Raw genomic sequence first — 22,626 nt, 5'->3', positions numbered from 1 at the left:
AAATAACTAACAAATACCAGCACTAATTTTACTGACAGACATGTAATGTTACATTCATTAAGACCATCTTAGATCCAATTATTCCATTCGATATTCATCAATGTCATGCAGACTTTTCAATCCTTATTACTAAGTACCATGTTTATAGAACAAAGCAGCTTTGGAATTACGGAACAACAGAAAATGTACAAAAAAACAACTTCTCTTAGATACACGTATTTCCCTTTTAGCTCTAAAGATGGACTACACAATATTCTAACTGCTATAAGAAGAAGGGGAAAATGACAACTTGAAGATATTAAAATGGTCCCAGTTTTAAGTCACTCTTTTTTCATGTGCCCCGACACCTCTTCATACCTCTCGACCCTATCCTCATCCTCCTTCTCATCCTCCGACAAGTCGTCTTCATCCTCCATGTCATCCACAACCTCGGCGGTACAGAGGGAGTAGCACAGGAACGTCACCACGAAGGTGGGAAGTCCAATCAGGAGGCTCGCTATGAACGGCTGTGCTCGGAACAGCGACTGTTGGACAGGGATAGGAAAAGTCCTGTTCAAAGGCTCTGTATTGTGAAGCTTGCAAAAGTCTGATTACAATTGTTCTTATGCTGACATGTTCAGAATAGTTCATTAAACCAAGCCTAAACACAACTCTTTACTACAATGCCATATGAAATTATTATCATCATCATCATCCATTGGCCTGTATCAGTATGAAATTATAAGAGCCTGATACAAGTGGCTGGATATCATTGTGACAAGTTCTAAGTGGGTACCCCTAACAACCTGACATTACTGTGTGGGTTTAGCCATGAGTGGCTCTGAACAACAACAACATTGGACCTACTTCCAATTCTCCAAGTATCATACTCTACCATTTCCATATTACATGCTGCCACTCTGGAATATTCACATAACTGTAGACGCACAGCAAGACAGACAGACAAACATATAATGATAACAGATAAAGTGCACATGACCTACCGTGACTCCTGTGATGAAGTCATACAAGACTCGTTTTAATCTCTGTAAGAAGCTGTTCCCACCGTGTGCCTGGAGGACAAGAAAGGTACTAAAATGAGCAGACTGAACACAGGGTGAGGAAATTTTCTCCGTGTGAATTTAAAACACACTAAAACACACTTTTCAGTAGGATAATGCAGCTTGTTGTTTCAATAGCAATTTCAAAATGTAAGTTACATGATGTACTGTAACTATGTTTATATGTTAACGTCATAGACATATGAGTGTTGAAAGTGATGTTCTAGTCAGCTCAACAACATTCAAAGACAGACAGACTTGTTATGACTAAAGCAAAAGACTCACAGGTGCATCGCCACTGATGACTTTTCTTAGGAACCCTTTGAGTTGTGGCCGTGCCATTCCCGCAGTGGGGGTGTCTGGTAGGTAGTAGGACTCGGTGGAAGGCTCCAAGACAACAATGGCTGGGGTGTTGACAAAACTGGACGAGGGAACAATAAATAAATGATCAATAAAACTATTCTCCTGCCTGCAGCCTATACAATATACCTTGGGAGGCTCTAATAAACCTGTCTGAGGTTTCTACTTTTGTCGGCATGGCCTCTTACCAGCTGTAAGCCAATCAGAGAATCAGCCATACCTAAAGAAAACATTTAGGCAATTCTCTGACAGCTGGTTAGAGGCCATGCTCAGAAAAGTGGAAACCTTAGCCATGTTTAGCAGGCCTTTCCAAGGTATATGCTGCAGGCAAGCCCCTGTGTAGGAGAAAGCAGGCAACTTCTAGCTACTATAAACTATGATTACACATATTGTTTGTATGCATATATTTATATCAAAAGAGGAAATGGCAGATGACAAAGTTTTCCATGTTGGACAGCATATATAATTCCCAAATGGCTATGCATGGGGGATACTCAAGTAACAGTCCAATGATATTTCTATCAACTCCAAACTGATTCAAACCCTTGCATGACCCCATACCTCATGGTGATCTGGTTGATGAGTTCTGTTCCATCCATCCAGCAGTACAGGAAGGCACTGCAAGAACATAAGATAAAATTTTTACCAAGGAATATTTCATCATCATCTGTAAATCTATCATACCACTATATGTATACTATATCACCTAAATAAGTTATCAATATTTCAAGCATAGATGAATGAATAAGTAAAGTACCAAAAACTTCCTTAGCCCCTGTCACACAGTCTGTATTTGTTGATTGCTAGGTCATTGAATCTAAAAGCTGCCAGAAACTCGAGAGTATTTTTCACCTGAAAATCTGCCCCAGCACATTGGCCGGTGCTCAGGGACCTGTAAATCTTTAACAACGGCTAATCTCTAAAGTTCACGTGATTACAGAGAGGAGACTGCATCACAGCTGACAATGTCATTTAGAGGTCACAGACTCTTCAGCCGGTTGATTTATCTGCCGCGTGACAGGGAATGGTAGAATTTGTGTAGGTTAAACTGTTAAGCCGGGGTGTCCCTGTGGTGTAGTGGTCTGCGCTTCTGTCTCTCACCACATCTGGTTCAAATTACTTGGACCAGAAGGACTGGGGTTCAAGCCCCAGGTAGGACACCTCTGGACAAGAGGCGCATTGAGTCATACCAAAGACTTAATAAAAATGGTACATACTTATGAAACAGTATTGAAACAGTGATTGCACCACAGTGTGGCCCAGGGCTATGAAACGGAGATGGGCACCGCCCTATACATCAATAATGGTGTGGGAGGATTTTAACTTTTAACTAAACTGTTAAGCCATGTCCAACTAGTTTGCTACCTAAACTGCTATAGTAAGTAGACCTACCTGTGAAACTCTGGGTCTCTCCCCTTGGCCAGTTCTTGCAGCATCTCCCTAACTCTACAACAACAGGGGCAGCTTTGGTCAATTTAAGTCACCAACAAATCTAATACAACCTCTACTTAAATTGGTTTGGGGGGCTTCTTGCACTCAAAACAGAGGGTTTTATTTCTTAATGAATCAGGAGATTTGAGAAAATTGAAATAACAGAAGCAGTCCTTGGTACTGAAATGCCTTCCGTCCAACTCAAGCCTAACCTTCTCCCTGCTGCCTAACCCCATAACCAATACATGTACAGTTCAGTGTGCTGAAGGTTAACAAGAGATAGTGTAACGAGCAAAGTCGTTGTGTGTCGAGCGTTGTTCCATGTAACGAGCAAAGTCGTTATATCGAACAGGACCAGCCGTTTGAACAGAGAACGGCCGATCCCGTTCTACCATTTGAATAAAACAGTTGTTTTGAGAGATTTCAACACGAGCAGTCGTGTCCTTACTAGTGTCCGTACTTCTTGACCTCTCATAATAGCATGCTTTCTATCACTTTCATACTTCAATTCTGAATTTGTGCGGAAACTGTTATCATTCTATGTACATATTTGTAGTATCATCCAGTTTTTCATTTAGCAAACATAAGACCAACATGTTAGAGAAATGGGGAAAAGCCCAAGACTGTGCCAAAATTAAAAAAACACAGACATATGTTTTTTTCAGCCGATATCCTAGCAAAGATATTGCCATAACTGCCACAATGTATGGTCTAAGATCTGAACCATTTTTGTCATAACAATGAAAATACTGCTGACCTTGTGTCTTCTGTCACATCTGTTGGGACTGAACTGTCCTCTATCACTGCCACAGCTATCCTTCTGCCTGGGGACAAATAGGTATGTAAGAACAGTTACTAAGGCCACACCAATTTAATTTCTTGGTTAACAGATTTTTTTTAAATTTTAGCAAAAAAAAGTCATGAAAACAGAAGGCTGGGGTGAAAACTTGCACCTGACCCTGTTCACTCCCTGAAACTGTGTGCACCAAAGTACAAACTTTCCTCTGAGATTCTGTTTTCCTGTTGATTTTCCCATCTAGTATATTTTTTAAAATACCGTTAACCAAGAAATTAAAATGGTGTGGCCTAAGGGTGAGCAACCTCTGTATACATTGAAACATTAGCTGTGTAAAATAGTACAATGCTGTGGCTCTGGCCAAAGTTACAAAACTAGTTTGACGACTTGAAGCACTTTTATTCAGTTATTCGGATAGCCTTGCGTAGGAGGATGGAAATTGTAGAGAATGTGAAACAGCATCAATCCAGAAGGTCTTACTCTACTTTACAAGAAACAAGATGAATACAGGCAAGTAGTAGTGGACAATCTCAAGTCAACGGTACACTCACACGCCACATCTTCAGAAAAGATGCCGTAGCCGCATCATTCCCGTATAGAACTTTATTCAAGCCCACAACCCAACTAGTTTTGCCTTGCGTGTGGTAATCTCAATGGTCAGAGCTCGAATGAGCACACGTACAGAGGGACTTTTACAGGCCAGGTGCAAAGTGCCCTAGGTGGCTTAACCAATCACAGTTCAGAAGATGAATATAATTCCCAGTATAGCCTGCCTAGGAGGATGGAAATCGTAGAGAATGTGAAACAGCTTCAATTCAGTCTACTTTACAACAAGATGAATTTCTCCCATAGTCATAAACTGCAAGAGACAACGTATTATCTCCAGTATATCTACAACTACCTGAGCTGCAGAATACAGTGGATCATCATCATCATATCTAGACCAGTTCATCATATTTTGTTTATTGTTTATTTTGATTTTTATATATGTTTGTGTACTGTTTGTACCTGAACCTGCTAGTTCGTTGATGTTGTCAGGAGTTATCCTGGGGAATGCTGGGAACCTCTCCAGCTCGATCCAGTCCTTGAGGGAGGCCTTGTCACCACCTGGACATGGTTGTATGTTTCATCGTTATCATCAGGCGTTGTGACAAATTATAATAACTTTATTGCACAACAATTGTACAAGGTACAAAGTATGGCATTCACTGGTACATAGATAACATTCTACCAGGCTAACCAATCTATCTAATACAATATTATGTAGTAGTCTATCTTATGCAATATGGCATAGTAGTCTATCTTATGCAATATGGTGTAGTAGTATGGGATGACAATGGGATTTTACAATCATAGGAGGAGTTTCTTACGTCTAGACATTCTTTGATATATTTCCCAATGTATACCATGCAGGGAATGTCACATGTCATTATGTACTTAAATTTGCTGTTCAAGTCCATTGAGATAAATTATATTTCAAAAGCATAAAGCCAGTATGGGTCTCTACTGTATCACAGAATTATGGATAATTACAAGTAAAGAGCTTAGTGTCAGTGAAAGCAGCTTTGGATAAACTATTGCATGTTATCCTGCATACATTTTTAGGACAAGTCAAAATGTAGATTACTCAATAAGTAATGTAAAAAGATATGTAAAAAAAATTAGAAGTGTAAAAAATGTACTTACCTCCATATTTGAAGTATTTTCTGTCTTTCAAAACCAGAACTGTTGGTAATGTGTCTACTTTGATATCCTGGAAATACAAAAAAGCTATATTATTGACAGAATATTTGCGAGTGGATATCTTGCAGACTCCGTTAAAGCATAGATCTATAAGTATAACCTGTTACAAAATGCACGTACAGGACAAATCAAGATGGGTAGTGTTCCTTTGGATAATCAAGAAAAAATAGAATATACAACTAAGATATCTTTGACAGTTGCAGTAAGCACATGATTCTTGCTCCTAATGCTACACTTTGTTTTTCCTATCTGGCCCTGATTTAATCAACGACAATGGACATCAGAACATGATGGTCTGTCACTCACATGAGGTAGAATGGTGGGCGGGGCCTGGTAGAAGTATCCCTTCAACACATAGTCTTCTGCTATTGCACTGTATGCTGTCTGTAACAAAGCATGTGAGACATATCATTGGTAGGAAAAACAACATGTACATGGTTTATTACAGATATTATGACAAAGGAAGAGCTTGTAAGCGAACTCCTGCTCTGGACACCAACTCATGGGCACTCCTGTGTCGGGTGACCCCGACGGACCTACATAGACCAACTTTCTGGGGATGTAGGGGTGAGGTCTGAAGAAATAGACCGTCTTATGGCGGACCGTGACGCCTGGAGCAACCTTAGCCCGGGCAAGCCGCCCGATTTGATGATGACAAAGGATTTTGTTGAGATTAAAGTAAGTTTAATGACATAACTATAATCAGATACAGTACAGTACTCCAGTGATGTAAGTTTTATTCCCTAGAGATCTGAGCCAGAGGCATCATACAGTAACATCAAGATGAAAATACACGTGTATTCTTATAATTTGATACAGAATTTACTGATCTCCATCATCATACATTTACTGTGACATTGATACAAATATGCTTTTTCTTAGATAGAATTACAATTGATGAAAAAGCTACAATCAAAAGATCTCTTCTACTGAGCAGATGATCAACCCGTTGCTACTCACTTTTAGTTCAGAGTCATTATCGTCTCCCACATACAGGAAGAAGACGGTGTGTTTGATGCGTAGATCGTTCAGCTGGGTCACACTTCTCAGCTCTCTCACTGCAGGACTATAACAACAACAACAACTCTTTGTCTTAAGGTTTGTGGGGCGGCTAATCTAGTGAAATTGACTTTGCACTATTTTACCAGTAAAGAAGTGAGAGAAAAATGGGTTTGTACTGAATATTGGTAGCAAAGTACATGTTAAGGTTTCCAAATATAATTTTTGAAGCCATATGGATGACGTCATCATGTTTTATTGCCCTTATAAATTTTTTCGAAGAAAAACTACAGAACTTTGGAAATTCCCAACAACACAAAACTTTTTTTTGTTTGACGGATAATGATAAAAGCTACAAACTGCCGTTGGCGCCAACGAAAGTATTGTAATAAATTATATTTATAGCAAAATTATCAATTTTTAATTAGGTTTTGATTAATGGTAGCTTAACCAGTGCAATTGCCGAGCGAGTAGAACGTTTGCCTTGCATTCGATAGGTTGTGTGTTTGATGACAGGCCAAGCCATACCAAGTACTTTAAATATGGTACCTATTGCTTCCTCTGCTTAGCAGTCAGCGTTTTGAAAAGAGTATGGCAGTTGAGCATACAACACTATCAGTGGACTAGCCCTCCTGCTGTAGTGACAAAGTAGTGTCGCCTAAGGCCCATTGAAACAGAGATCTGGTGCGGAAAGGACTTTAACTTTGATGTTAGCTTAAAAGAAACAAAGGTGACTTCAAAGATATTTCAGTATGATGTATGAGATGAACTTCAGCTGCTAATATTGCAACATCTTTACACATAGTTGCTTCAAAATCTTGTTGCCCAACGAGGTAAAAATTTAAAGATTGTCCCTCCTTGGGCATATCTCTACAAAAATTTTTTTAGCACAAATCTCTTTGCACAGAAAAATAACAAAACATTGAGTGGTTGACTCCAGCTAACTTACCCTTGTGCTCTCTGAGCAAACTGCACAATGTCTTCCAGGGACCTTCCTCCATTGTGGGTGAAAATCTGGTCCCCTTTGAAACTGTGGTCAGAAATGATAACGTGTCAGGAAAACAGACTAAAAATTCCATAGATACAGAAAAAAAGATTCATGATGGAACATTTTAAGTGAACAATGGTTTCATAGCACTTACAACTTGATGGTGGGGTATCCCCTGATTGTGAATTCATTGCCAATAGCTGCAGAGGAGAGAAAAAGATACAGGGGTGAGCTGGATCTAAAGGAATATGAATGGCTTTTATCAAAATTACCTAGTTTGGTAGAGACTACTCCGAACTACCTGAAACAACTGTTTGGGAGTAGCCATGAGTCATCAATCCATAGCCTGGAATCCAAACATATTATAGCTCCCGAGTCTTTGCGGGGAGAGACTCAGGAGCTATAATAGGTTTGGATTCCAGGCTAATAAATCCATGCTCCACTGACAAGTAATCACTTCCTGCCTGCAACATTGGACCAGAGCCAAACCAGACTTCCAATTCTCCAAGTATCCTTGTACACCACTTCTGCCTGACATTCTCCCACTCTGCATAATTCATATCATTGCTGCAATCACATCACAAGACAAACAAAGACACAAACTGAAAACAATACCTGAAAGTAATTTCATCAGGTTAGTAGAACATAATATATTGTACGGTAGTTTTCTTTTACACAATCAGAAAGGTCTCTCACCTGCTTATGTTTCGATGTCTATCAGACACCTTCCTCAGAGCTTTGGACTGGAGCGCCACCTTCTTTGGCTACTTTATTGGAATTGCAACAGTGCAATACACGTGGGACACAGGCAGCTATTGCTGATGTCGTGACCCACACACATATAATATAGCCGTTTTTTACACTTGGCTGGAGTGAGGAAAGTCGTGTAAAGTGCCTTTTTTCCAAGGGCACAAGATCGGTGGCGTCAGGGGATTCAAACCCGGGACCCTTGGGTTCTGGGCCGAAAACGCTGCCGTTAGGCCACACAACCCCACTTTGGCTACTTATAGCAGAGACAAGCAGCACACCAGCACACAAGCTCTGAGAAAGGTGTCTGATAGACATTAAAACGTAAGCAGGTGAGAGACATTACTGGTTGTGTAAAAGAAACCTCCAATATGAAAACAATACCTCTGTTTTCAGTGAGGTAATAAGCTAGCCTGAGTGCCAGCCTTTTTAGCTTCCGTACGCTACCCAAGCTCCGCTCCTGGCTGGCAGCGGAGCCTGGGTAGCGCAGCGGAGCTAAGGTAGCGGACGGAAGCTAAAAAAGGCTGGCACTCAGGCTAGTAATAAGCTGCCCTACCTGTGTATCTGGTGGCGTCTACCCGTGCCACCTTGATGGGGGACCCCTGCAGCGACCGTCCCACATGGTGCCACACCGGCTCCAGCTTCTTACAGTGGCCGCACCATGGGGCATAGAACTGGCAAGGAATAAATAATGTAGTGATTATGTTGATGAAGGTTAGACATCCAGGTAGTAAGATACGCCAGAAATAGTTACTCAAGCAACTGGATGCAATTTTGAAATTTCAAATTTGTATCCAGTTGCTTGAGTAACTATTTTTGGCGTAATGTGGTGATTATGTTGTACTTCTGAATATAATACATGTATATTCATACTTTCTGCTATACAAAAGTGTACATTATAATCTCCTATCAGAAATAAAGCAAGAGGATCTCTTGCAGATCTGTGACAGTACTTCACCTATTTTAAAGCTTGCACGAGAGTAAGACTGGAGTTGACCATACTGGGCATCATAAAAGTCTAGCATGAGTGAAGTACTGATTAGTATCATTACAACATTAGGATACAAATATCTGATGATTGATTTCATTACTTACTTCCACAAGCCAAGATCCTTTATGTCTGTCTTCCAGGAAGCTGTTAAGAAAAATAAACAAGTTAAAAAACATTTGAGACAATTATCAGTATAAAGCTAATGAAAATGATAAGAGTAAGACATACCTGGAAAGTATAATTAAATGATCTACTCACTTATTATTCAGCTCAATGACATGACTGAGTGCACACTGGATGGACAGTCCTGCAAGGAAGGGACAACAGATAAGACATACAGTAAATCTTGAAATATATGCAGTGGTTTTATTTTCGCTGTGCCTCTCAAAAATCAACAACACCGCCAAAGTGTGCATTTGTGCTACAGTATTTCTTCCACTGTGAACTTAAAACCTCATTTCCTTCTGCAAAATTAAATCCCCGAAAAAATTAATTTATAGTCATGCAAAACTTCATCATGTTACAAGATATATGTTATAGCTGATACTATAGTCTGTATAACCCAAACTCCCGCTGTTTGGGGCTTTTATGGCCCCTGACCGGTGTCGGGTGGCTGCTATAACAGTATTAGCCCGATTCAGGCTACTTTTACAGTACAGTTTTTTTAGTAAAGATATAGCTCAGATTTAATGAGAAGGTTTGCTTGTCTTAGGCTTTGATCTAACCTTGCCCCTATCTTCAAACTACCAAGCTATTCAGGCTTTTCATTGACATCATGGCAATTACTAGTATCATTTTAATTCCACGGGGACCATGTTAGCGGATAATTGGATTGAACAGTATTTTCATGTCCTTTGCAGATGTACACAGTCACTGCAAATTATCCAACATGGCGCAGTGCGATGTCGTCAAATGAAAAGCCTGTGCACCACCAAGTCTAGAATGTACATTAAAAAAAGACTTTATGTTATTTTGTGATATTTTCCTATTTTGCAATTGGTCACCCAATTCTATCTATGATTTGATGTATCAAAGGAGGTTATACTATTTCTAGTTTCTTCTATCTATTTTCCCTGAAATATTGCTTAAACTACAGTTTCAGATTTCTGTCTCAATATTTATGTACATTCCAAAAGCTCCACTTGGCTGATATGTGCAATTCTTCTGATTTATCTGATGCTTTAGTACCTTTTATAAATTTATTTGAAAGGCAATAAAATCATTTGTTTGCAAAAATACTGAGGAAGGCATACCTCTGTAAAAACCGATCTGAGGCAACGATCGCACAAAATACAGTATCTGTGATACCAGCAGGAACATATCTTATGCTAGGATAAATCATTAACCTGAAAGATAGTCAGAAAACAAAAATATATCAATTTTCTTACCGAGAAGAAATATCGCCAATTCCCTAATGGGCGCCGCCATCTTTGTTGTGCGCATGGGATGATGGGTAATCTAGAAAATCCCCTGACAAATCCAAGATGGCCACCGTCAGCATAAAAGTAAGTATCTGTTGAATTTGTCAGGATTTAGCGTTCGTTCTGGACATTTTCAGCAGATTTCTGCAGATGCAAATAGACAAGAGCATTCACTTCATTTATAGGTGTAATTCAATGTTGTTAACTAGTCGTATGGAGGCCACAATCATGGTGTTATTTCTGTGAAAGGGGGAGGGCGCCTAGGCCATGGCACCTCATGTCATGATCATGTTTTGTTGGACAGAAAGCATTTGTGTTACTATTAAAATTATGAGGCCTCATATGAAACATTGATCATAGCTCAGTCAAGAATAATGCTCTACATGGCGGGGGACTGGCAATGCTTAATGATAAAGTTAGGAGGTTGTCAAATGCTTAATAATAATAACGGTTAATAAAGAGTAGAGTAGAGTAGAGTAGAGTAGAGTAGAGTAGAGTAGAGTAGAGTAGAGTAGAGTAGAGTAGATCCTTTCGGCCAGGTAGGAAGGTCGTCTTCCAATTAACGCGCATTCCTGCATGCATGCACTTCATGTGATCACTAGATTTTGGTGTCTCAATTTGTAATACTTTGCAGTTCCATTGTGAATTTTGGGCACTATGGCATTCTTTTCGTGATACGAATGATATGTCAAATGTCAATAACACTTAAGGACGGATTCTGTATAGAAAATCATAAATGACATGCAATGTAGAATCAAAGCGACTAATTGCGCGTCATGAATAATTTACCAACAACTCTTAGTGTTAAATTAGAGTGGGTCGGCAACACTTAATGGTGAATCAAAGTACACAAGTAGCTCGCTAAGGATCAGCGAAAAAGGCATGATGCAAACCCTCAAGAATATTCTGGAAGATTATTATTCAGAGTAGATCCCAAGCTTTTCTTCCAGTCTGGGAATAAGGACAAAACAAGAGGCACTGTTTCAAGTTGAAAGTGCCACTAGCAAAAACTTCAGTACGCAGGAAGTCTTTTGGAACCAGAGTTGTCTACAATTGGAACTCGATGATGTACTAGTAGTTGAAGCTAAAACTGCAAACTGTTTTAAAACAAGGCTGAATTTACATTGGAAGAAGAAGAGGTACCTTCCTGAGTGAGAAGAGGGTGACAACACAGGCCTGGCGTACTTCACCAATGAATCCTCAAGGTATCCTCAAGGTATTATGGATTTTTAAATGCACATTCATATTGTTCCAACAGCCCAGCCAGGGAGAAGCAGACGTTCAGGTGACGTTTGACGACCAACAGAAGATCAACACGTTTGCCAACAAGAATGCAAAACTGGTGGAGCTGAAAGAGGAAATTGAGGCAAAGCAGGTGAAAATTCATACTCCATTTTTAATCATGGATGTTTATCTCCATGAAAAAAGACTTTTTATGGTGATATTGTTTTGTGTGTGCTTGCTTGTGTGTTTGTGTGCGCGTATGTGTGTGCGTCTGGATGCTTAAAGTCCGTATAACTGAAGAATGTCTAGATGGATTGTAATGATATTTGGTATGTGGGTAGGTGTTGGAAGGAGGATGGTCAAGGTCGATTTTTGGCCCCCTGGTATGTGTCACTGGAACTGCAATGGCATATTTGTCAGAATCTTCCAAGGAGAATAACTGAAGAAAGGAGCAACAGATTTTCATGTTATTTTTGATTTATTGTTAAGGTGCCTATTTGAATTAAAATTGAGTTCTAGGAGGAAAGAAAATGGCTAACAACTTTTTATCTGTGCCCTGACTCCTGACAAAGATAATGTATATGTTGGATCTACATCTATTGTGACATCTGTTAACAGTTGTTTGCTTTATTTCCTTTGAAACACAGAAAGAGCTTCAGAACCTGGAGGATGCCTCCGACGATCTCCTGATGGTGGATGATGAGTCTGCTCCAATCCCATATCCTTCTTATAAATTTCATGTTTGTTCATTTGTTCCGCATAATTACTACAGTAGTTCAGTTGGAACAAGCTGTGTAAAACAAGCCTGTGATGATCTACTCACACCGGAAAACTTACCATGCCAGGACAGAACTATGCAGGTAATGACATTACAGAAGTTGTTACTAGAAATCACAGTGCATCTATATCCCTTAACACCAAGTCACATACCGGATAGGGGAGGTGTTTATATCCATGTCGCTGGAAGCAACGCAGGAGAAGCTAGAAGAAGGCAAGACCCAGATTCAACAGCAGATTGCGGACTTGAATGCACAAGCAGACGAAATCAAGGGAGTTCTAGGAAAACTGAAAGTTGAACTTTATGCCAAGTTCAGCAACAACATCAACCTGGAAATGGATGAAGAGTAGAAAATGCCCTTCTATTACTGTGAATGTTCTCATTAACATTAATGTGTTTTAGTCATAATCATATACAAAATAGAATGTATACTGTACAATTGTCAAATTGTAAGTGAGGTTACCTTGTGTTGACTCCGTTGCTGTGTTGTTACAGGTACATATTGCCTGATCTTGATTTGCATGTTCTGTTCCACTTGTCCTAAATGCACAGACATCATATGTGTGTGTCAATATTTTTATGTTCTTGCAGTCAGTCACATTTTTGTACAGATGCAGAGTCACAGGCATTGGATTTCTTCAAAAGTCTGGACTTGTGCATGTTGAGTCACCATTTTCTGACTTTGAAAAGCTGATAATGGTGACAGCTGTGATTAAAGTGTTTTGTTGATTCAGAAGTTGTTCCGCCCAAGTTTTGTGAACTGATTATTTTGAACACATGACAGATGTACAGAGCTGTTCATCAAACTGTATGCATTTTCTGATTCTTTTCTTCAAATATCTAGCCTTCCTGTCAACCTTTGCGTTGTGTCAATAATATTCCTTAGACTCAGACAGCTGTATAGATACTACTTCTGTGTAGTAATGACCAAATAGATGTTCAACAACATTAATCATAGCAAGAGCAAAAAATAACTCGGGAAGGCAATTTTAAATTTGAGGTTGATTTTATTGCTCTTACTTCATTTCTGGAAGTACCCTTATGCAATCACTATTTCCCATGTGTACACCAAGATTTCAACAATCCAAATTTTAATTGCTTGCAAAAATACATTATACCTGATAAGACTAAGAATATCTAAAACAGTACATATTATTTTGCTGTCACAAACAGAAGGGACAGTACAAGGGACAGCAGTTCGTATTGAATCAATCTGAGTACACATCAGTAACAATCACTCTGCTATGGACCTATCTATGTTACTTGTACCCATTTGTAAGTAGGCAGTAGTACTTCCTACTTACAAATGGGTACATAGATCGGTCCATAGCAGAGTGATTGTTACAGATGTGTACTGACTTGTAATTCCAAGTCCGTGGCAGATGGAGGTCTGTCTGACAACTACATCACACCATACGGCCCACATAAAGTCTCTCTTGCTGGGCTGCCATTAGCGTGAATAGACGCACATCAGTCTGGGAGCCAGATGAAAGAAGCAGCGGACTGGAAGTCGTGGTTCTGCTGTTTGTTGTTCCAAATTGAGTCTAGTGCACACCTGCTACATCCCTGCTGACTCGGTGGTAGCCAGGCAAAGGTCTGCTGTACCAACTGTGTGTGCAACAGTTGGCATGTCTTAAGGCAAAATGGTTTCAGGCTGGCTGATGGTTACGGGCTGGCTGCAAAAAGTGTATTACAAGCCCCCCAAAAAGGCCCGGTAGAGCCTACTTTGGAGGCTAGATTTTAGCAAGTTTGTACCACCTTTTATTTTGAACATGTCTGTGGTACATTATCTCAGTAAGAATTCTTTGTTTTGTCCCAAGATATTGTTTGGTCTGCACAAGGAGCCTTGGTCTGCACAGCCTAGGCTGCCATTGTTCCTAGTCTGATGGCCCCATCAACAGATAACAATGGAGTTCAAGAAAAGGTCAACCACGTAAACATTGACTATGCTTATGCAGTACTTTTGTTGACCCCCAGGAGACATTAAAATAAATGCTTATAGACCACATGTAGAGCCCTTTTCAAGGCCACTAGCAACAAGTGAGCCCCAGAGGGAAAAGAAAGCGCAAAGGTATTGTTATTGGAAATTGTGTGTCCTCTGAGAAATTGATAAATGCAGATTGTTATGGAATGGCATCTGTCAATGTATAGACACATCAAAAATTACTTGTGCTGTATAAAAAAAAAATTCTAAGATTTCTTTCATTTTTATGGCTTTCTGCTTTCTATTTGCATGTTGTTTTACTTTACTATTGAAATTAATATGGATTCAATCAATGATCAAAAAGCTTTGATGTTGAAAAACAAGTACTGTAGTGGATTGCAATGTTTTACTCAGGTCTCCAGCTTTCAATTTGTTTCCCATTCAGGTTTTTGTTGTTAAATCTGTCATTCTAAGCTTATGAAAATACATTTTCATCCATTTCATGTCATGAAGTTCACATGTTTTGGACAGGTGTCCCTTTGGAGAAATTTTTTACATCTCAAGAAGCAAATTTCTGTCCCAAGATGGAGGGATGGGCCTGGTTTGACCAAGGAGGAATTGGATTTTAACAATTTAACCTTGATTTGACAGAAAATAGATTTCTGAAATTTTGTGTCTTTTGTCAGATGATGTGTGTAATCAATATAGCATTGATGACATAATGAACTGAGTTTTTCTGGCAAGTTCTATTGTATGTGCACCTTATTATTTTATCCATGGTCCAGTGGAACTTGTGATTGTGCTATGGAATAGAGGTATTACCGGAATAGAGACCTACCAGTCCCCGACATGGAAAATAATAGTGACTGGAGCCAGATGTCCGACTGCTGCCTTTGTTGTATTGTTGTCCCATCTGCCGTCTTTCAGTTTCTTTGAAAAGTTCTCTGACTTTTGTACCGAACGAGCAAAATCCTATAGATGGAGATGCAAATTAAAGTGGTCTATTGTTCTGCATTTATATAGCTGGCCCACTGTGCTATTAGCAAAAGTTAAAACCTTCCTGGGCAGAGCGTTTGTTCATTCGTTCAGACCCTTGTAGTGCCTAGTGGCAGATTGTTTCCTGGCTGTTTTAGGGTAGCAGGGTATATTTTTACAGGGAGGGGTTGTTAGCTGTTGAGACACCCCTTGGGCACAGCACGGACTTGATAATAAAATATTTTTTTTACATTTATGATAACAAAATAGACTACTTCGACTGAAGAAAATAGAGTGAAAAGTGACCGTCAGGTTTTTTCTTGTTGACAGCTACAGATCTTTGATTTTATTTCTCTCTCGTAAACTGAAAGATACCCAAAATTGCTACCATGCGCATTGAAGAAGGATGAGAGAGGAATGCTACCCATCTGTTCATTGCAAAGGCACATACTAAGTATGCACCAGGGTGGAAAAGTCCACTCAAACAGGGAGAGAAAGAAAAAGAAAAGCATGTTAGAGATCATTTTATAGTACTTTTCAGTACTATTTTGACTATAATTCGTCAATAAATAGCCATTTCAAGTCGTTCTTAAAGTTGTAATGCAGCCAACCACGTGCATATGAGAGTTTTCAGTCAGTGCACCCCTTCATTACAAATGAATTAATCCAGATTTGGAGGGGGCGGGGCTTATTTTGATTGACAGGTAGAAACGATCCAAGTTGAGGTGGCCATTTTCGAACACAAGCTGAATGGCGGTGCTCGCCGTTGTTGTCATCTGAAGGTGAGTTTGAAGTACTTTGTCCATTATTTGTCGAGGCCATAAGTACTTTAAGATAACGTCAGTATCATCTGTGAATTTTCAGGGGCCCTTATTAAGTACTGAGGGGTGTATATAAACGTAGACGAACCCTGGGAAAGTATTCTGGTACAACTACGGAAGTTATTGTTTTGTGGAGGATAGTTGGTATCCCGAAACGGGGCAAAATGGTGAAGATCTGGCCCTCTAATCTAAACCGTACTGATTCACTCCGATAATCGATCGCCCTGTAGACCGAGCTCTGATTATTGTGAGTGTGTGAAATGTTGCTGGACAACATCCAAATGTTGTTTTAGCTGGGTTTGAAAGGGGTGACTTTAGATCATGGAAAAGTTGGCAGTGTTTATAATTTTGCCCCCCTCCCCCTTGATCATCATAGCACTCTATATTGTACGGGCGCCCGGGGTTATGTAAAGTATATAAAGCAACATTTTATGCATGGTTTTGGATTATGCTATGATAGGTTTTCATTTTTTTTGCGAGATGATCATTATTTTACAATAGATTTTTTCACAATACGAGTTTAGCAACTGATTCAGCTTATAATAATTTCAGACACTGTTTGTGTGTAGACATGGTTACTGCTGTCAAACTTGTATTCTGTGTAGATAATCTGTATATACTGTAAACCATGCAGAAATCATGATGATAGGTTTGACATGGAGACCAAGGTATAGCCAGAAATCATGCAAAGGCATCTGTCACTTGTGTAGACTCTAGTGGGAAGACATATTTACTTGTATAATATACAGTGTCTTCCAACAGATATGTTGGAACTTCTGTTGGAAGACACTGTATGATATACAAGTAAATAAGTCTTCCCACTAGAGTCGCCGCGGCTACCACTTGTGCTACATGTGCTACTTCAGAATAGAGTAGAGTAGAATCTTCAGCCGCTAGCCAAGTAGGAACTCCAATTTCTAGGATTCCTGTGATGTGGTGAAATACAGAAAAAGGGAATCTAAAACAATTTATCTTCTTGTTGTAGTTTACTTCTACCTTGTCGTACATTCAATATGATGGCATTTGGCCTCCACAGACCTCTATCTCATTTATCAGAGTCAGGAATAAGCGATGTTAATCCTAAATCTGCAGAAGAAGTGATATGAAGGTGAAAACCCAATCATGATTGGCATTTTGATAAAGGTCGTCCAATGTATTTTGTAGGCAACATTTATGAGTTGTCAGAAAGGTTAAGGTTTTATACTTAAGCCTTTGATATTTGTCATTGCCTAAAGGATTAGGGCTTAGAATAGGAGGGATTGCATTCAATAGAGCAAAAAGTTGATGGTCTGAGCCACAGTGTAAGTAGCTTGACTTTTGTATATCAAGCTGATCATAAAATGTTTTATTATATTTTTAGTATACGTCTGATGTGTTAGTGGCATTCTCATACACTTTGGGCAATAGCAAAAAATCATAAATCCAAATAAGAAACAGTCTGTGATCAATGTTTTGACAACTAATCTGTACCAATAGGATTGTTGGCTTTGTGTAGCAGGCACATGCTGAGCTGGCTTTATAATGTTTACGCATAGGCAGAAATAGGAATCTGACAATGATCCTAGGCTCTACCAGCCTCTGCGGGTCGCTGGGAATATAATAGAAATTGGCCAAATAGAGTCAACTGTATGAAGGGGGTTGGCTATGGAGATCGGGTCCAATATTGCAACCCTGGAATGTAACCCTCCATGGCCAAAGTCCCCCGGCAAATGTTCTCCCTATAGCCGACGTAGTTAGTCTGATAGAGACTACAATGATCCGGTGACCTGATAGATTTTCAAGATGGCCTGTTTGATTTTTTATTGTTCGCCATGATTCAATCCACAGGGACAAATATTTCTCAATGATTTTGAGTGTGAGATTTTGGATTTTCAAACTCTTAAATAGAATGTTATCTGTAAAAATGTACATTGCGGCAGTCAGAAAACTTTATATTATAATCTTCCCTGCCTCCCATCTGCTTAAAAATTAGCTAATGTTTTATTTCCTATAGTACTGTGGCATCTGTAGTTTCCAATTGTAGGTACCTCATGAAATTTGCAAACTGGGCATCTGTCTGTGGGAAACCAAAATGCTTCAGACATTGGTCTAGAAATTGCAATGAAACCATTACCTTAGAATAGTTAGATGTAAACCTTGTTTGCAGAATTATGAGGGATAATATTTGGTGACCCCATGGGAGGTAATACAATATGACTTTCACATGATTTTGAAAAGACTATTCCTTTTGTCAAGTATTAGGAGGTATGTGTATTGCAATCAATGCATTGTGTTTCGTCTGCAGTAGCTTTCCCCCAGAGGCTACGGTAATGTATTTGTGGTCATGGTTGCTAATGGAGTTTTCCAACAGGGACATACTTTTGGAAATACCAATACTTCAAAGAACTGGTGATCTGCTTGCAATTTCCATTATAAGAGTGGCATAGAACATATATACTGTATACTAACATCTATCCAGAAGATATGTCTTTCAGTTTCAACTTTGCTCATTCTTTCACTTTTGTGCCCACTTAAATCTTGAAACTTTTGCGGTGATTGTTCTTATTTTTGCAGCTTTAATTTCCACTGCAAATTCATGACACGGTCAATATCTCCCTTCTTTGACTGCTGTTGATGCTACAGAAATATTTCAACCGTGAATCTAAAACACAGTGAAAATCTCCCTTTCCCTCCTATCACAAAATAAAACCACTGCGAAGGTAAATTGATTTTCAGTACTCCTGAGGACAGTTATTAACCGGTACAATTTCTACAGGGAATGTTTTTGACAGGTAAGAAATTTTCTTAAGCGTTTCACCAGTATTTTCCTGTGGGATGTTGTTGACCTTGTGGTTGCACCAGATGGAGTAGTCTGAATGCAAGTAACCACCCCATGAAATTAGAAATCAATACTTTAGAGACTCCTAGGTTGACATATGAACTCAGGGGTATAGCACTGCTACAACTGAATTGGAAAATTGTATGTGTGGGCTGAATGTATTGAAGTCTGCAAACTGTGCAAATTAAGGGTGAAAAGGACGAATTTCGGCTGGTTGATGATCGCATATACGTTCAGCACTTAAAGTATGATTTGTATGATGAATATCTTTATGGTCACATATGTAATTTGTTGGGAATAAGTAAATTATATTTTTATATCTATAGCCAATTAGCTATTACTATTACCTAGTCAATGTTTTCAACTAGATGATCGCTTTCTATTTTTTTTAGTTGAGATTTAAAAAAATGGAAGTTCTCTTGCAGTATCAAGAAAAGCCGCCAGGGGGCCCAAAATCTGATCATTTCTTCGATAGGACCTAACCACACAACGAATTTCATGACAATCCATCAATAGCTTCTTGCATTATGCTGTAATTGCTGTTGAATACAAATATCTACACAAAGAAATGCTACCGAAAACATAACCTTCTCGGCAATGATAAAAATCTGACGTCAAATGGTAAAAGCACACTTGAAATACTACGCGATTAATTTTTATATCCCTACTTTATGTCGGGAAGATTTATAATGGTACTTGCTGCAGACATATAGGATTTCCATAAGTACCAGCAAATTACCATTGATTGGCTGTACCAGTGATCTGATTTTCATCACAGATCTAATAGAATTTTGGGGTAAATGTTGTTGTTGAGTCTATAAAGTTATGTTAATGTTCTCTGCTTCCTTTAGTTTATTTTCTACTCCTAGCTCCGCCTCCAACATATACATTATTTCCTTGTGAATACGTTCTGTCCTGAGTCGAACTTGTATTTCACAAGATAATTATTTGTGTTTAGTGTTTTTGCATTCCTTGGTAAATTCAATTTCATGGTTGGGCCATCGGAGGTCGAGGGGGGCAGGACACAGAATGGAGGTGTCCTCTTGTGTTACATGACGTTTGTTGACATGTTGTTGACTGGTTTGTGTCGTGTAAACAACCCCCCAGTGTCTGTCCTTGCTAACAAGCATAATGCTGCATTTTCTTGGGCAGGTTTACTGTAAATTCAGTTACTTTCGCAGTGATTTTAAGCCACATAAGGAGGGAAATTGAGGGTTTTGCTGTGTTTTGAATCTGCAATTCTGTAGTGCAGTACTCAGTACTAGTCATACAAGGGAGGCATATTTGCGGTTTCATGAATTAACAGTGGAGAGGTCACCACGAAAACTGCAAAAATAAAAGCACAAAAGATTAACAATAACAGTACTGTAGCCACTTGAGTTGAAACCAAGAGGATACTAGCTAGTATTAGAAGGGAAAATCGCAGCCCAAGTTATGCCTGCCATGGAACAATCTAGTGACTAGTTATGGGTACTATACTACTAATGAGTTTCTACTTCATTGATTTTCTTGAGTGCCCTAATCCAAAACCATTTTCCTGGGCTTTGGTCGATGGACCTACCACTGCGTTTACATAACAGAGAGTGTAGTAGTTACGATGTGGCAATGCTTTTTGTTCATTAGTGGGCTCCTGGACTGGAATTTCGACCTTGACATGCATGCTAATGAATGGAAATGTACTCAGTGACAATCCTTGGATTCGTCTCGTCAAGGGTAGAAATACCACTAGCTTGAAAATGTTAAACAGTGCTATACATGGCATATCTAATATATATGAATCAAGTTTGGGCAATTTCGAAATGTATGTTATTGTTTCCTGTGACCACAACAGTGCTTTTTGCTTATTACCAGGGCAGAAGTATATGCTTTGATATTTGTTACCTCTGAGAAGGAGGATCACCTCCGATGAGGGTATTGTTTTTGGTTGTGTTTGTGTGTTTGCACCTAGCACCTATACCTCAAGACCCTTGTGATGGATTTATTTGAATTTTGGTATGTTAGTAGTCAGTGTTCTCGCCAGCCTGAAATTTTTACCCGTCATTTAAATTTGGTTTCGGGGAAGAACATATCGAGCGCCGAAGGCGCGAGGCGTCACGCCAGAGGCGTGACCATTCTAGGGGGGTCCGGGGGTATTCTCCCCCGGAAAATTTTGAGATCTAGACCCTCTGAAACGCTATTTCCTGCATTTTGAGGGGCAAATTTCCTGGTAGAATAAGCTTAGTTTAATGACATCTCTTTCGGTGAAAAATTACCCAAATGTTTCAGGCTTAATTTTTTGGGGAGGCGTGCCGTCATCGCGGAAATATCGAATGTTCACAACTTCACACACAAGCTACACTTCTATGTTGTATACAATCGGCAAAGAAAAGAAAATTTAGCGCAACAAAACTTTATTACGTATCAGCTACGTCCTACAAAAATGCACACAGAATAAGTCGGCAGAAATAAAACACAACTTTTCAACACTTGTTCCGTATGCGCCCTGTAAATATTGAACGTAATGAGGAATTTGACACCCTACTTTGAGAAAGAACGCAATGAAGACGTCCAATTTTTTGTCCCATGTTTTCCGCGGTTAATTTCCCCGTGTACTGCACTGAATGTGTTCAAAAGTTGTCGATTCAAGCCTTCCAACAGCCGCTTCGTCGTGCGCTCCTTGCGATTCCCGCCATTCCCCTAACATCTCGCAAATTCACGCAGAGCTGAAATCTCGCGAGTAGCAAGACTCGCATGTCATTGGTCGTTTTTTCTTGACGCGACGGAGACGCGCGCTGTGATTGGTAGATTATCTGACGCCTGTTTACCATTTCTTGCGGGAAGAACTCAGCCGCCGCGGCTTAAAACTTTAATACTGTACATAGATTACAGAAATAAACGTCAGCCTGATGCGACCGGCCAAAACTGTAGTGGGGAGGGCGGCGCATGACGCCGTCAGTTTTCGGCGGCCAACAAATATTTCTAGCAACCACCACGCCGCTCTCTGTGTTGCTGGGGTTGTCGCCAGCCGGGGCATTAGAAATGATCTAGATTGCCCTCGTCACAAACTTCCGCTGATCCTCTGGAGTTTTTGAAAATTATAAGCTCTATCTAAATATCTTTACACACCGATTTTGTCCATTAAAAATGACGGGTTGAGCAAAAATTTTGTCCGTCATGAGCGACAAAAACCCGTCAAATGACGGGAGGACGGGCGCTGGCGAGAACACTGTTAGTAGTTATCAAGGTCCCAAAGAAACGTGTTAGGCCACCTAGCAGTAGTGTTAGGTAGTGCAGCATTACAGGCTAACACCCCCTTCCCGAAAGTATTGTGGTGTAGTCAAACAATTGCTGGTCTCCCTGGTGAGGTCAATTACCTCAATTTCACTAGAGCTAAATATTTCACTAAGATCATCAATTTCTCATTTGGCATTGTGAGACTCTATTACATGACTGTGAATGATAGATTCAAAATATTTTGGAAAATAATTTCATGTATTTCATTGTACAGTACTAATAGTCATATTTCATGTCTTGTTGGTGTTGACCTTGATGTAATCCACCTAAATGCATCTCATATGAAAGGTAATCAAT

General features: G+C 39.6%; 3 protein-coding genes across 3 annotated transcripts in view; 2 read left to right on the top strand and 1 right to left on the bottom strand.

Annotated features, from left to right (window-relative positions):
* Positions 1 to 200: 200 nt before the first annotated feature.
* On the bottom strand, positions 201 to 10,565 carry LOC136438580 (protein disulfide-isomerase TMX3-like). The gene is made up of 16 exons (XM_066433444.1): positions 10,484 to 10,565; positions 9,354 to 9,402; positions 9,200 to 9,239; positions 8,661 to 8,778; positions 7,512 to 7,557; positions 7,319 to 7,399; positions 6,331 to 6,436; positions 5,677 to 5,754; positions 5,314 to 5,380; positions 4,636 to 4,734; positions 3,589 to 3,655; positions 2,793 to 2,846; positions 1,962 to 2,018; positions 1,326 to 1,461; positions 984 to 1,052; positions 201 to 524 (listed from the first exon to the last, which is right to left on the bottom strand). Exons 1-16 carry the CDS (start codon positions 10,536 to 10,538, stop codon positions 321 to 323), a joined length of 1,326 nt encoding a protein of 441 aa, XP_066289541.1. The 5' UTR covers positions 10,539 to 10,565; the 3' UTR covers positions 201 to 320.
* LOC136438581 (prefoldin subunit 4-like) lies at positions 10,530 to 13,254 on the top strand. Its single transcript, XM_066433446.1, has 4 exons — positions 10,530 to 10,600; positions 11,775 to 11,891; positions 12,388 to 12,458; positions 12,667 to 13,254. The coding sequence occupies exons 1-4, from the start codon at positions 10,580 to 10,582 to the stop codon at positions 12,866 to 12,868; spliced, it is 411 nt and encodes a 136-aa protein (XP_066289543.1). The 5' UTR covers positions 10,530 to 10,579; the 3' UTR covers positions 12,869 to 13,254.
* A 2,845-nt stretch (positions 13,255 to 16,099) lies between these two features.
* Positions 16,100 to 22,626, top strand: part of LOC136438579 (coiled-coil domain-containing protein 102A-like) — a 56,638-nt gene continuing 50,111 nt past the window's right edge. Inside the window, exon 1 of the mRNA XM_066433443.1 lies at positions 16,100 to 16,199. The gene's annotated coding sequence lies outside the window, so the exon portion shown is untranslated. The remainder of the gene's footprint in view (positions 16,200 to 22,626) is intronic.

Source organism: Branchiostoma lanceolatum, chromosome 7, assembly GCF_035083965.1.
Source record: "Branchiostoma lanceolatum isolate klBraLanc5 chromosome 7, klBraLanc5.hap2, whole genome shotgun sequence".
Classification (NCBI taxonomy): domain Eukaryota; kingdom Metazoa; phylum Chordata; class Leptocardii; order Amphioxiformes; family Branchiostomatidae; genus Branchiostoma; species Branchiostoma lanceolatum.
Note: the sequence above shows the minus strand (reverse complement) of the source record. Positions and strands in the feature narration are given on the sequence as shown.